At 43.4% G+C, this 13310-nt stretch overlaps 1 protein-coding gene across 1 annotated transcript in view; it reads right to left on the minus strand.

Annotated features, from left to right (window-relative positions):
- Positions 1 to 431: 431 nt before the first annotated feature.
- ECHS1 (enoyl-CoA hydratase, short chain 1) overlaps positions 432 to 13310 on the minus strand; it is a 48278-nt gene continuing 35399 nt past the window's right edge. The window contains exons 5-8 of the mRNA XM_068099763.2: positions 6951 to 7055; positions 5488 to 5607; positions 3730 to 3797; positions 432 to 2240 (exon numbers count right to left, since the gene is read on the minus strand). Coding sequence (XP_067955864.2) covers positions 2175 to 2240; positions 3730 to 3797; positions 5488 to 5607; positions 6951 to 7055 — 359 coding nt within the window. The 3' untranslated portion in view covers positions 432 to 2174. The remainder of the gene's footprint in view (positions 2241 to 3729; positions 3798 to 5487; positions 5608 to 6950; positions 7056 to 13310) is intronic.

The following is a 13310-nucleotide window of genomic DNA, read 5'->3' on the forward strand; positions in this document are numbered from 1 at the left end:
TCATCATCCGTGATGTACCAATGTTTATTCGAGGCATTGGAGAAATTGGGGTCTGAGGAGGTACACGGGGTGAGGGGGGTGACTTGCCCCCCAAAGTAGGTATTTTTTTGTTTCTTTAAAGTTTATGATTTTGTTAGTATGATTCTAGATGCTGCCCTGTCTTCTAGCAACCAATGAAATTGGTTTTAAAAACCTTCAATCAGTGCAGCATACTGTTTATTCTACCAGGTGACCAGGGGTATTGCCCCTATGTTTATTACTGGTATTTGAGACAATGTTCGAGATGCGTGGATAAGGAACAGGTGTGCGTGAGATTGGCCAAGGGTTAGTATAACACACTTCCCCCTGCAAGTCACATGGTCATAACTCATTGCATACGGACAAATTTCACCCCGTGCCCAGAAATTGTTAATTCCAATAATCCATTTCAATTGTAGGACAAAGTGTGTTGATGTGAGTCAAGCACACAAACTTTATTTGAATAATGCAACATGGACTCGTCTCATAATCAAATGAAACAACTAAAAAATACATACGAGTGCACACTCCCTCCGCTCCACATCCCAAATCTTGTCGGGTGTTTCAAAGTTGTTGGTATTATTCGGATTGTGTCTCTAGTGAAGATTATCAATTGTAAGTTGGGAAATTTCATTCATCCGGAGTAACTACGTCATACATGGCATCACAACAGAGTGGAAAGGTAGAATGGTACCTTGAGACGAAGTCCATGATCATGACTCAGTGGCTTTATCGCAAGCATTTCAAAGTGAGAGACCCACCCAAAGAAGACACTAAGAAATCAGGGAGAAAGAAGATTGCGCTTTCAGAAGACAACACATCATCATTTTGTATGCCTGTGGCTGCTGGTTGCATCATTGCTGGAGGCGTGGCTCTGCCGCTGATGCGGTGCCCCGTTTCCAGTAAGCTGGTGCTCATTTTGCCAACCTCAGAAGGATGACAGGATGAGTCAACTCACCTGTTGTTATTTAATGGCAAAACGGGGATCAAACTCGAGACCCGAAGATCTTAAACCAGCCACGTTAAACGTTAAGCCAACACCAGGCTTAGAAGACAATGTTGAGGAGGTTAGACATCACATCAAACACATCATTCACACAGTCCCATCACTGTAAATGAAAGAGCCCAAAAAAAAAATCTCCCAAGTCTACTTCATGATGTGTGATTGGTAATTTGGAATCTTGTATACCTTTTTCAAAATAAAGCATCGAAATCGTACCAAGACCTTCGAAACACCCTGCACTTGCTCTTAAAACTAAATTGATGCCAACGCGTTAACACAAAATTACGTCTTCAGTTTTCAGATACAACAAATAGTTACCTCCAAAGTGTTACAATTGCACCTGTACGCAACACCAAGAAATATCACAGTTCAAAGGTTGAGCGATGCTGCAACAATCGAAGGGCAAAACTCAAACAAACTTCAAAAAGAGACTCAAACACCATCTGGATCAGGCACGGGTTTTTCATTCGACTTATTGCAGACAGTCATGGAATTGAAGTGATCGTGGTCATGGGACGAGAGATATTCACAAAAGTCAGAACCTGTGCATTTATGGATGGGCGTGAGCTTAGGGGCAAGCACATTCGCTTATAAACGGTCTCGTTGGGTTTGAAAATCTTCGCCCAACTATAGATTGTCATCCCAGTGTTTCACAGGCAGGGCAAGGCATCAATGCGTGTGCCATCCCTCGATGGATGTGAAACTGGGCTGCCGACATTAGTTTGTGGACGTTAAATATCCCACGGTGCCCTTCGTGGAGAGTAGGTGAGTTATCACCGGAAACCTTGAACAAATTCCAAATTTGTGCCACAGTGGAATGAGGCCTGGCCTGCTGGTTCCATAAAGTCCAGGGTCAGAACCATCCCCACAAGGTGGGAATAATTGTGGCCGGAGAAGAAGAAGAAGAAGAAGAAGAAGAAATAAAAGAAGAAGAAGAGAAGGCGGAAGAAGAAGAACGTGAAGTTTTGTAATCTAATGACTTTGTCTTGGTAATAACCACATTATGGCAGGATTTGTAGATAACATTTTCATAACGGAACCAGCATGACGCTTTAATAACACAAAATACAGATTTTCAATTACAGAAGTGAATCGTGTCAATTAGCACGGCAATAATTGCTGAAATTGCAATTACAACTGCAAACAAAACCAACTATCTGTTGGTGAAATGAGGCTTCCTCTTCTCGCCAAAAGCAGTCATCCCTTCTTTTCTGTCTTCCTGCGGCACAAATGTGATATCAGCGCGGAATCCAAATAACAATTGAAAAGTCCTGGATGCACTAAATAATAACAATCATAATATATGTAGTGTGTGTGTATGTGTGCGTGTGCGTGTGTGTGTGTGTCGTTGGTTGGTATCTCCATTTGTGGGTTTCAGGAGGTGGACTGGAATCCAAAGTATCCACCTCCTCTTTGGTAAGGGATCACGGTTCATGGAAACAGCTGTTCAACATTTTTAGAGTTTTGTTCCAAGGGCTCTTTTCAGGATCGTCACCGAACCCTGGATTGCCTCCAGTTGTAGTTCATTTGTGGTAATATTCCCGGGAATGGCTTTGAAAATCTCAGTGAGGTTCTTCTTTATCACTCCTGGTGCTTCAATTATCACTTGTACAATTACAACGCTCTTCGCTTTCCAAGATCTCTTGACCTCATTTTTGAGGTCCTGGTATTTGGTCAATTTCTTGATTTCTGCGTTGTTTAGGCCAAAATCGCTGGGTACTGATATCTCAACCATCAATGCTGTCTCTTAGTTTTTGTTCCCGAGTACAATGTGTGTGTGTGTGTGTGTGTGTGTGTGTGTGTGTGTGTGTGTGTGTGTGTGTGTGTGTGTGTGTGTGTGTGTGTGTGTGTGTGTGTGTGTGTGTGTGTGTGTGTGTGTGTTTCATCTCCTATGCATTCAAGTACCGCTGGATGGAATGAGTTGAGAATTGGTGGTTGTGCACGGGATGTTCGCTTTAGTTACTACAATAATTAATAGGAAGGGGAATCACTGCAATTCCCTCTATGTAAACGTGCAATGTATGACGGACCTTGCCGAAGCCGGTAATATAAATCATAACTAGAACGTCACTCGGTAGAGAGCAAACCTCCACCAGGCTGAACAGTTTATGTTTTGTATCCACTGATAGGCCGGATCTGGATTCGGATCTGAACCAAAATCTAATCGGCTTGTTCTTGTCACCGAACAAACTCGTCCACAACTTCTTAAAATATCATGTTATAAATCGCTTTTGGCCCAATCTCTCAATGGCGATGAATCACTTAATTAAATAATTCTCGTATCCGAATCCATATTCAGATCTTCACCAAAATCGAATCGAATCGTCCTTGTCACACACCCAACCTGTCCACCAAATTTCGTCCAAAACTTTTTGAGATATCCTGCTATATATCATTTTTGGCCCCATCTCCCAATGGTGAAGAAAAAAAATAATTCTAGTAGCCAGATCCAAATCCAGATCTTCACCAATATCTAATCATTTGGTCCTCGTCACATACGATACCTCTTTGCCAAATTTCGTCCAAATCCATCCATAACTTCTAGAGATATTTTGTACACAAAAACAAAGACAAACAGGGGTGAAAACATAACCTCCATCTACCTTCCTTCGGTGGCAGAGGTAATCATAATAATAATAATAATAATAATAATAATAATAAAAAATAAAAAAAAACGGCGGAGGGTTGGGGGGCGGGGGGAAACTTACTGTGGCAAAAGTCGAGTGAAATAATCTCTTTTCCAATCTGTTTCCTTCTGTTAAGGATAGCTCAAATGCTGCAAACAGAAATAAATTATTTGGCCGTAAAAAAATACAACAACAACAATTACAATGAGGCTCAATGAATTAGCAACAAAAAGGTATTAAAAACTTCCTGCTTCCACCAAAAATGATCTGCCAGGAAGTACTCACTGAGAAGAATCAACATTGGAAGTGCGATATGAGGAGAGTGGTAATACACAGCCGATCAAATTAGAGTGCAGCTTACCTTTGAGCTGTCTTTCTTGAGTTTGAATCTCGACCGAGCTACAAACCATCAACCTGGTGTTTTGCATGCTAGGTGAAGCATCAATGCGTACGACACCAGTCAAGGATGTTAAGCTTGAGGACCCGTCGGCCAGCACTGGTAGTTGAAGATCCCACAGAAATTTTTGCGAAGAGCAGGGGAGTTACTCTGAACAAATTACAAATCCCTCCCCGAAACGTCTTAAATCGAACATCAGGCCTGGCCAACTGATTCGTGAAAGGATCACAACTATTACCTCCAGCTGACCCCATGCTGTGAAGTGATTGTGATTGATGCTGTGAAGAGGAACAGGTTGAGATGGTTTGGTCATGTGTTGAGGAAGGATTGAGACTGGTTGAGACTGGTAACTGGTTGAGAAGAGTGATGGAAATTAATGTAGAAGGAAGTAGAGGACGGGGAAGACCGAGAAAGACTTGGCTGAAGATGGTGGAAGAAGAAATGCTGGCAAGGGGGTTAACAAGGAGAGATGCAGAAAATAGGGCAAAATGGAGAAGATTGTCATGGGGACCGCAAGGCTAACCCCCGCTCTAGCAGGGAAAATGGCCTTAAAATGCATGTTGTTGTTGTTTACCCCATGCGGTGGGTATAATTGGGCCCATTAGTAGAAGAAGAAGATCAAGTTTGAGTGCAGAGTGCAAGAATGGCCATGCACTTGCAGCTTGGGCTGTTTGGACTCTATGTGAGACCTCATTTTAATTTTCTCGAAAACCCAATGGGGTGGAGAGAATAGGAACATGTTAGAAAAATCTCATTAATTTTACTGTGGGGAAAAACCCCCCCGAAAATGAAACAATCAGTAATTTCAAAAAGATTTTTTTCAAATTCCTACCCTTCCCCTCCCCCCTTCCCATGCCTCCTCCCCTTCCCATGCCTCCTCCCCTTCCCATGCCTCCTCCCCTTCCCATGCCTCCTCCCCTTCCCATGCCTCCTCCCCTTCCCATGCCTCCTCCCCTTCCCATGCCTCCTCCCCTTCCCATGCCTCCTCCCCTTCCCATGCCTCCTCCCCTTCCCATGCCTCCTCCCCTTCCCATGCCTCCTCCCCTTCCCATGCCTCCTCCCCTTCCCATGCCTCCTCCCCTTCCCATGCCTCCTCCCCTTCCCATGCCTCCTCCCCTTCCCATGCCTCCTCCCCTTCCCATGCCTCCTCCCCTTCCAATGCCTCCTCCCCTTCCCATGCCTCCTCCCCTTCCCATGCCTCCTCCCCTTCCCATGCCTCCTCCCCCCCACAGATCTCCCAATGTCCCTGTTCTCTATTGTTGTACTTGTGTGCTTCCCTCTCACTCCCCATCTTGTCTCCCGCTGCCTTTATTATATGTTTAATGTGTCCATTTGTTTTTTAGTGATTAAAGTTAGCTCTTTCACGAGCCTCGATCTTGTATACAAGAAAAAAAAAAATAGAAAAATTAAACAGGACAGCACGACGCCCAGTCTCTGCTCACCACCATTGACTGCCTCCTTGGCCATCGCACATATGAGCTGCGAGTTGCGAGATATCTTTTCCCCAAGCTTGATGGCCTCGTCCACCAAAACTTCTGGGGCAAACACCTTGCTCACAAGACCTACGCCGGAGAATTGTGAGAACATACAGGGATGTCAGTATTGAAGCTGAAATTCACCAATTTTTACAGTGGAGGGATTTTAGGACACTGGAGGACACTAAATACAAGTACAAGCCACAAGCACATCAATTCAATAATGTACAGTACAAAACTTAACAGATTAATGAACTGCAATGAAGTGTTTCACACAAATTATAGTTACTGTGAATAATAAATAAATAAATAATCTCCTACAAAGGGCGACATTACCCAACAAAGTAAATCCTAAAGCTATAAGAATCAAACTCTCGATAGAAATGATCAAGTAATTTTTATAAACACTTTCTTATGAATAAACATTTTTATCAAAAAAATTTATGAACAAAAGTTTATGGCTGTGCGTAATTACCAATCAGAAAGTCCACAATTCGTTTTCTGGATCTTCACAAGTTCCTTATGCTTTGCTGCAACCACATGGTTTCTAACAGACTCATCTTCGCTTCTTGTAGTATATTTCTTGAGAACAATCTTTGCAATAAACAAAAGCAGGTTTGTTCAATTTGATCACAGCACCAAGGTTTGTCTTGTTTATTTCCTTGCCAAGCCAAATCCACCGCCATGGATTTTCAATCCCCATGTTCCCTTACCAGCAACTTCAATGCAGGAAACCATTAGGCCCATCATGCCTGCGCTATGGTTGTTTCTCCATGTTCTATCCTTTTTAAAATTTTGGCCATCCAGCAAGGAGGCAGCACATACCATTTATAAAGTATTTGGTATAACTTGGCCGGGGTTTGAACTGCCGCCCTCCCAGCTGACGCTCTAACCGTTACGGCAGAGTCTGATTCCCAGCTGACTTTCCCGCTGCCTAATACGACTGCTGCCATTGTCGCCATGCTCATCTTACTGACAACTAGTGTCACTCTCAGACCAATCCATCTCCTTATTTTGACTGTATACGTGGCAACTCTTCCACCTACATACATGTCAACCTATCCCCTGGCGAAGAGGGTAAGAGGACAAATTTGCCCGTGAAAAGGGCTTTAACCTCAGCGTTGCCCAGGTAAAAAAAGGGATATTGTAATTCCCTCTGCCACCACCACTAGGTTGCGGTGCACATTTACAGAGAATTTACCACCCCCCCCCCCCCCCCCACACAAGGTTGTATTTGTAACTTAAAATGTGGCTGTGCATAGAGCACGCACACACGCGCACACACACACACACACACACACACACACACACACACACACACACACACACACACACACACACACACACACACACACACACACACACACACACACACATCCACCTTTTATAGGTGTAAATAAAAGTTTCATCTAAATCACACAGTTCAATACCAGCTTGCTTTGCCTCATCTGCTGTGATGCGGTCCCCTGTAAGCACCATTTCCATAGCTAGGGACTTTCCGACAGCACGGGTGAGGCGCTGTGTACCGCCAGCTCCTGCATAACGAGAAGCACAATCACATCTAAAAATAATGATCAAGACATGTCGCACAAAGATAGAGTCAGACCATTAGGTGTTCACAATCGAGCATATACTCTCATGATACGATTGAATCGTGGGTTGAAATCCCATATACTGTACTGTGTTGATTTGCCAAAGTCCCCAGCCAGGACGTCGGAATGATTAATATTATAGCCATACATGCATACCTGCTCACCTGAACCAAACGACGGTGCAAATCTTTAAAAACTCACCGAAGACATCAAGATTGATCCCCAAACCATTAACAAAATCATCCCAATTTAACCATTTCAGATTTTTCCCCTGTCGATTAGACCAGGGTTTCTCAACCTTTTTTGCCTCCATGGCCCCCATGTCCAAATAAAATATTTCAGAGACCCCCAAGGCTCGGCCTAGATAAGATAACCCTCCCCTTTTTTCTTTTACTTCAATGATGACAAGAGTGCCTGCTTTTACAAAGGAAACAAATCTTCTTATAACTATATTAAGCGAGAATCTAATGAACACACCTCCTACCCAAGGAGTTTCCTCCTTGAACAAACGCCGTGTTAACATGTGTAAATAGCTTCTGATGATGTTTCTTGGGGGCACCAGCATACACCAGAAATAAAAATATTATAAACCACAAACACGTATGATTACCTTTTGAAACAGTCGCTAATGCTGTTTAACACGAAACTGAAATAAATTGGGAAGAATCTGGACATCCGTGAAGAAATCTCTGCTCATGTCGACGAATGGAACTGAGCGAAGATCTACTGTAGTATGTATGTGTATGTATATATATATATATATATACATACATACACATACATACATACATACATACATACATACACACACACACACACACACACACACACACACACACACACACACACACACACACACACACACACACACACACACACACACACACACACACACACACACACACACACACACACACACACACGGCATTTCATATGGAATATTTTTTTTGGGGGGGGGTGAACTTACTTTTCAAGATGACTTAGAACCAAAAGTTCATTGGAATTATGTTGAAATGATTCTAGATTTTGTTAATGTGACCTTTAAAAGAAACAAAAACCACATTTGACATTTCGAAGCAAATAAATTGATCCTTGAAAGTGATGTAAACTGATATCGAACTCAATTCATGGACAGTACTGTGTTAAACTTCTGTACGTTTTCCAGAAGTATCTCTTTATTTTTCACATTAGCCAAAAAAAAATTCAATAAAAACAAAAGCTAAATTATGACTGGGATTACGGACAGTAAAATTACAGTTCAGTACTTCGTGTAACCCCCACGAGCATTCAGGAGAGCACGTACACGTCGAGGCATGCTGTTCACGAGATTTGCCAAGGTTTGGACAGGAATCGCTTGCCATGCAGTGACAATAGTCTGCTGCAATTCACGCACAGAGGTCGGCTGCTGGTCCAAGTTGTCGATTTGACGCGTTAATTCTGCCCACAAGTTCTCTATCGGATTCATATCCGGGGACATGGCAGGCCACTCCATATGCTCTACACCACGGTCAGCAAGAAAGTGTTGGATCATGCGAGCACGATGAGGCCGTGCATTACCATCTTGGAAGACAAAGTTTCTTCGAAAGGCTGCACGAGCAAATGGAAGCAATGTTTCTTCCAGAATGGCCCTGTACTTGAACTGGTTCAGGTTTCCATTCAGAACAACCAGGTCAGTTTTGTCCCCTGCATGAAAAGCAGCCCAAACGGTCAACCCACCACCTCCATCTTGGACTCTTGGCACTATACAATCTTCGTTGTGGGCTTCATGCACTTGTCTGCACACTCGGACACGGCCATCTTGACGACGGACCAGAAATCTAGACTCGTCACTGAAGATCACGTGATTCCAGTGTCCTGCCTGCCATTGACGGTGCTCTCTGGCCCACTGCAATCGGCGCTGGCTGTGTTGTCTGGTCAGGCGTGGCTTTCTCAGGGGACGCCTGGCATGATATCCTGCTTGAACCAGTCGTTGGTTGACTAGCCTTCTGGATACAGGCACATTTGTCAGTTGCTGCCACTCAGCCCTAAGCCGATTAGCTGACTTGGTACGGCCATTGCAGACTAACCAGTGCAGCTGGCGATCATCTCTCCTTGTGGTTTTGCGTGGATGTCCTGGCCTCGGTATTGGAGTAGGGACACCCCTCTGAGCATTTCGTTTCAGGATCTTTGACACCTGACCTTGAGTGATGCCATACTGCCGAGCAATAGCACGCTGTTTCATGCCAGAATTTCGTAAAGCCACCACTCCATGACAAACAGCATTGTCAAGTTGACGGACCATCTCCAGAGGAAGCGGCAATAACTTTTGTAGATGTGCAGCAGTTGTTTTCCACTAATACAGAACGCAACAACCCTTATATACCTGACTGTGAAGCCAATCGTCAAATGTACCTGTCCTTACATTTTGTCACGCCACCTGTGATATAATCCTGTTATTGACTTCTTGCTGCGAAAGACAATCAGTGACATGGTTCTTTCAACAAAGACTTCACCGAAGGGTAAAATAAACTCACCAGATTGATATACTGAGTTCAGAAAGTAAACCCAAGTCAAGAAAAAATATATATTCCATATTAAATGCCAAAGTCTGTGTGTGTATATATATATTGTAACGAATTTGGAAAGTGTAAAGAATGTGAGAACTGGTTTGCTTTGTTTTAACTGACCCTCGTAGAGTAAATAAGATCGAAAGACGTCCCCCTAGTTAATTCCATGAACCTACAGACAGGCCACGATATATCTTTTTAAATAGTTTATTTCCTTATTCTATGTAGGCTAAATATGTGTTTCCCACTAGATTGACTCTGCATTGTATCAAACGAAATAAGCGTAGGCCCCTTTCAATTTCCCCAATCATCTCCGCTCTCCAAAGTTCCTTTCAAAAGCGGTGCAAGTGGTGTTCAATCCCGCAAGCCGCCATTGCCCATGTGCTAATCTCGGAGAAGAGGGGGGTAGGAGCCGCCAACTCACGGGCGTGGCACGTCGTCATGATCAAAGGGGGAATCGGACAGCCCTAACAGCCAACCAGCACCGCGGTGAGCGACCCGGTAGGCGTGCCCTCGCAGCCGGCGGCTTGATTCCGACCCGAGTAATAAAAGCGACTGGAAGGGACTGCTTCGAGAGATGAGAGAAGAGATGAGAGGAGAGAAGAGATGAGAGGAGAGATGAGCTGTGAGATGAGCTGTGAGCTGTGAGATGAGAGATGAGAGACGCTCCAAACCAAAAAGGAGAGGTACTTGGAGATGAAACAAGCTTTGGAGAGACGCGCTGAGAGGAGTGAGACGGCTCCACCAGAAGGAGAGGAGCAGGTGTGACTGAGCCAGCGCGTGACGTCCACAGCATCAGCAGCATCGACGCACCGAGGGTTTTCCCGCCAAAAAGGAGCTGCTACCTCCAGCCCTGCCGGTTGCAGGGACCTGACCCTGCCTCCCTCTCCAGCAACCCACCTCCGCCATTCCTGCCTGCAATTTCCCCCGTGTAAGTGTGAACGTCGTCTGTCCTAATCGTTGTCCTGGGGTTAAGTAAATTGAATAGTATAAGCTAACGATTCACTGTGTGACTGCTTCTTCCATCCATTGCTTGTAAATAACTTTGATCGCTCCTTCTTTTTGCTTGTGTGTATAATAAATCCTGTTATTCCTCCGTACTCTGTCTTCTTCTCTCTTCCTTCTCTTTCGGTCGCTTTAGAGGTTTCCAAATTGAATATCTGTGGTGCGATCTGGTCAACGTTGGGGGAGTCGGGCCAATCGGGGATCCTGTAACGGTCGCGGTTGACCATCCGCTCGGCCCAAAGTAACATCTTGTCCGCGACCCGTAACAATATATATATATATATAATTATATATATATATATATATATATATACCCCACAAGGGTGAATAACACGACTATTCCTGTCGCTAACGTGGCATTTATCCAAGGCCGCTTTTTATAACAAAAGCAATAACAACATCAACAATAACAGCATAATAATGTTATTACAAAACAATATCGTCCCCCGGCAATCGGGGCAATACCTGGTAGAATAAACAGTATCTGCACTGACTAAAGGTATTTTAAACCAATTTCAATTGTTGCTAGAAGACAGGGCAGCATGTAGACTCACACTAACACAATATTAAGACTTCAAATAAACAAAAAATATACCTATTTTGGGGGGCAAACATTCCTTCTCCCAACCCCATTTGGGTCTCCTAAGACCCAAATTTTTCTAATGCCTTGAACAAACATTGGTACATCACAGATGATGAAGGTCGTGGTGACGTTTCATCAAAATTGTGTGTGTAGGTTCTGAGAAAAAAGCAAATACCTATTTTGGGGGACAAGCCCCTGTGGAAGTGTAACTCAGTGTAACTTATTAATTGGCACTGGTAACTTATTAATTAACCTGGTAACAAAGCAGATACATTTTACCTGCAAACTATGTGAAAGACGAGTTCGTAAATGAGTGTTAGGAATGTGCCCGAACATGATAATCTCTTGTCCACCTGGTCACAGCCCCTGGCTGAAGCACCCCCCTATCGTTTGGTAAATGGAACTCACAGCAGGAGGGGAGCGAGCTGATGCCAGGACTCGGTGCACGCATGACCTCGGGGCATTAGCGGAGAAAGGATTAACGGTCAGCGGACAGGGGATTAAGTCCAGTTTGTCCATATAAACGAGAGCAAACGTGGAGTCGAGAGGACTTGCTACCAGGAGCTCTGACCAACGGGAGTGGCGGAGGAACATCAGCAGAACGAGAAGGAAAAGCAAAAAGAGTTAACCTGGTCCATTGAATTATGCGGTATTATTTGGTAAATGGAATGAAGTGAATAACCAGTTAATAAACCAGACCTTTTGTAAACCTGTGTCCGGTCATTGGAGTCTTGAGTGTCTCAGATACAAATTCTTCTACAATTTGGAGGCACCGCTGACATCAACTGAACACAAACAAGTCTTTAAAAGGTGAGTGTGTCTTGTTTTGTCCAGTATGATTTACGAACTTGGGAATAGTTATGTTGTATATACATGGAGGATTTGTGTGGGACTTGTGATTGTCCATAGGTAATCCAAGGATGAAACGTTTTAAACGATTGTAGCTATAATTCGTGTTTTCCTAAATGATTTCTGTAAATACGTATTTTTGCGCTGTCTAAATAAAATGCACAAGGTCGGCGCTGGTCATTAAAGGCCTTACTGTGACCTGGAAGCAAACGGAGCATGCGTGCACCTTGCGACCATTTGCTTCCAAGACGTGTAAGGCCGGTAAAGTAGTTTTTTTTTTTTTTTTTTTTTTTTTTGCACTTGTTCAAAGCACTCGACTTGCTCGGCGAGCGACAGGGAACCGGGAAAGGGAATTATATTTATATATATATATTTTTACCTCATTCCAATTTATGGTATTGCGACAAAACGGCTTATATCTTTGGAACGACTGGTCGGATTTAGACAAATTAAAACTCGTTCGATCAACAAATAAATTCATGACAGACAATCCCACCTCATGCCGGTCCAGAATTACTGTGAAAGATGGCGATTGGATAAAAATTGCATACCAACACTCCCTCACTGTCCCTCATGTCCATTCCGGCACCCTGTCTCTTGCTCCCGCTCCTTTTTCCTCCCTTTACTTCCCATTGGCGGACGTTTTGCGAGAAGCAAAGCGTTTTGCAGGACGCTTCCAGGAAATAAAACCAGTGCTGTTGTTTTTTTTTTGACGAAATTTGCCAGATAAATAGCATGGGTGACACGGACAAAATGATTGGATTTTGGTGAAGACCCAGGTGCGAATCCGGCTACGAGAATTGTTTAAAGTGATTCTTCACCATAAAGAGATCGGGTGAAAAGCGATATACATGATATTTAACATAATATACTTATTAATGTTATTATTTTAATATTATTCATATATTAAAAAAAAAAGTGACAAAAACACGCCGATTCCATTTTTGGTTCAGGTCCGAATCCAGATCCGGCCTATCAGTGGGATACAAAACATAAACTGTTCACCAAGGCGGAGATATGCTCTCTACTGAGCGTCGTTCTAGTTGTGTGTTTGTTCGTCTGGGCGATATCTTAGCCATCCTTTGAGATAGGAAGCTGAAATTTGGGGAAATTGGTGAACAAGTGCTTTTGAAAAATAATAATAATAATAATAATAATTCTGTATTATTTGGTTAACCAGTTTGTGTGAAACCTCAACCTAAATATAAAAATTGA

The sequence above is a fragment of the Myxine glutinosa genome, chromosome 1 (genome assembly GCF_964187855.1).
Source record: "Myxine glutinosa chromosome 1, kmMyxGlut1.1, whole genome shotgun sequence".
Taxonomy (NCBI): Eukaryota; Metazoa; Chordata; class Myxini; order Myxiniformes; family Myxinidae; genus Myxine; species Myxine glutinosa.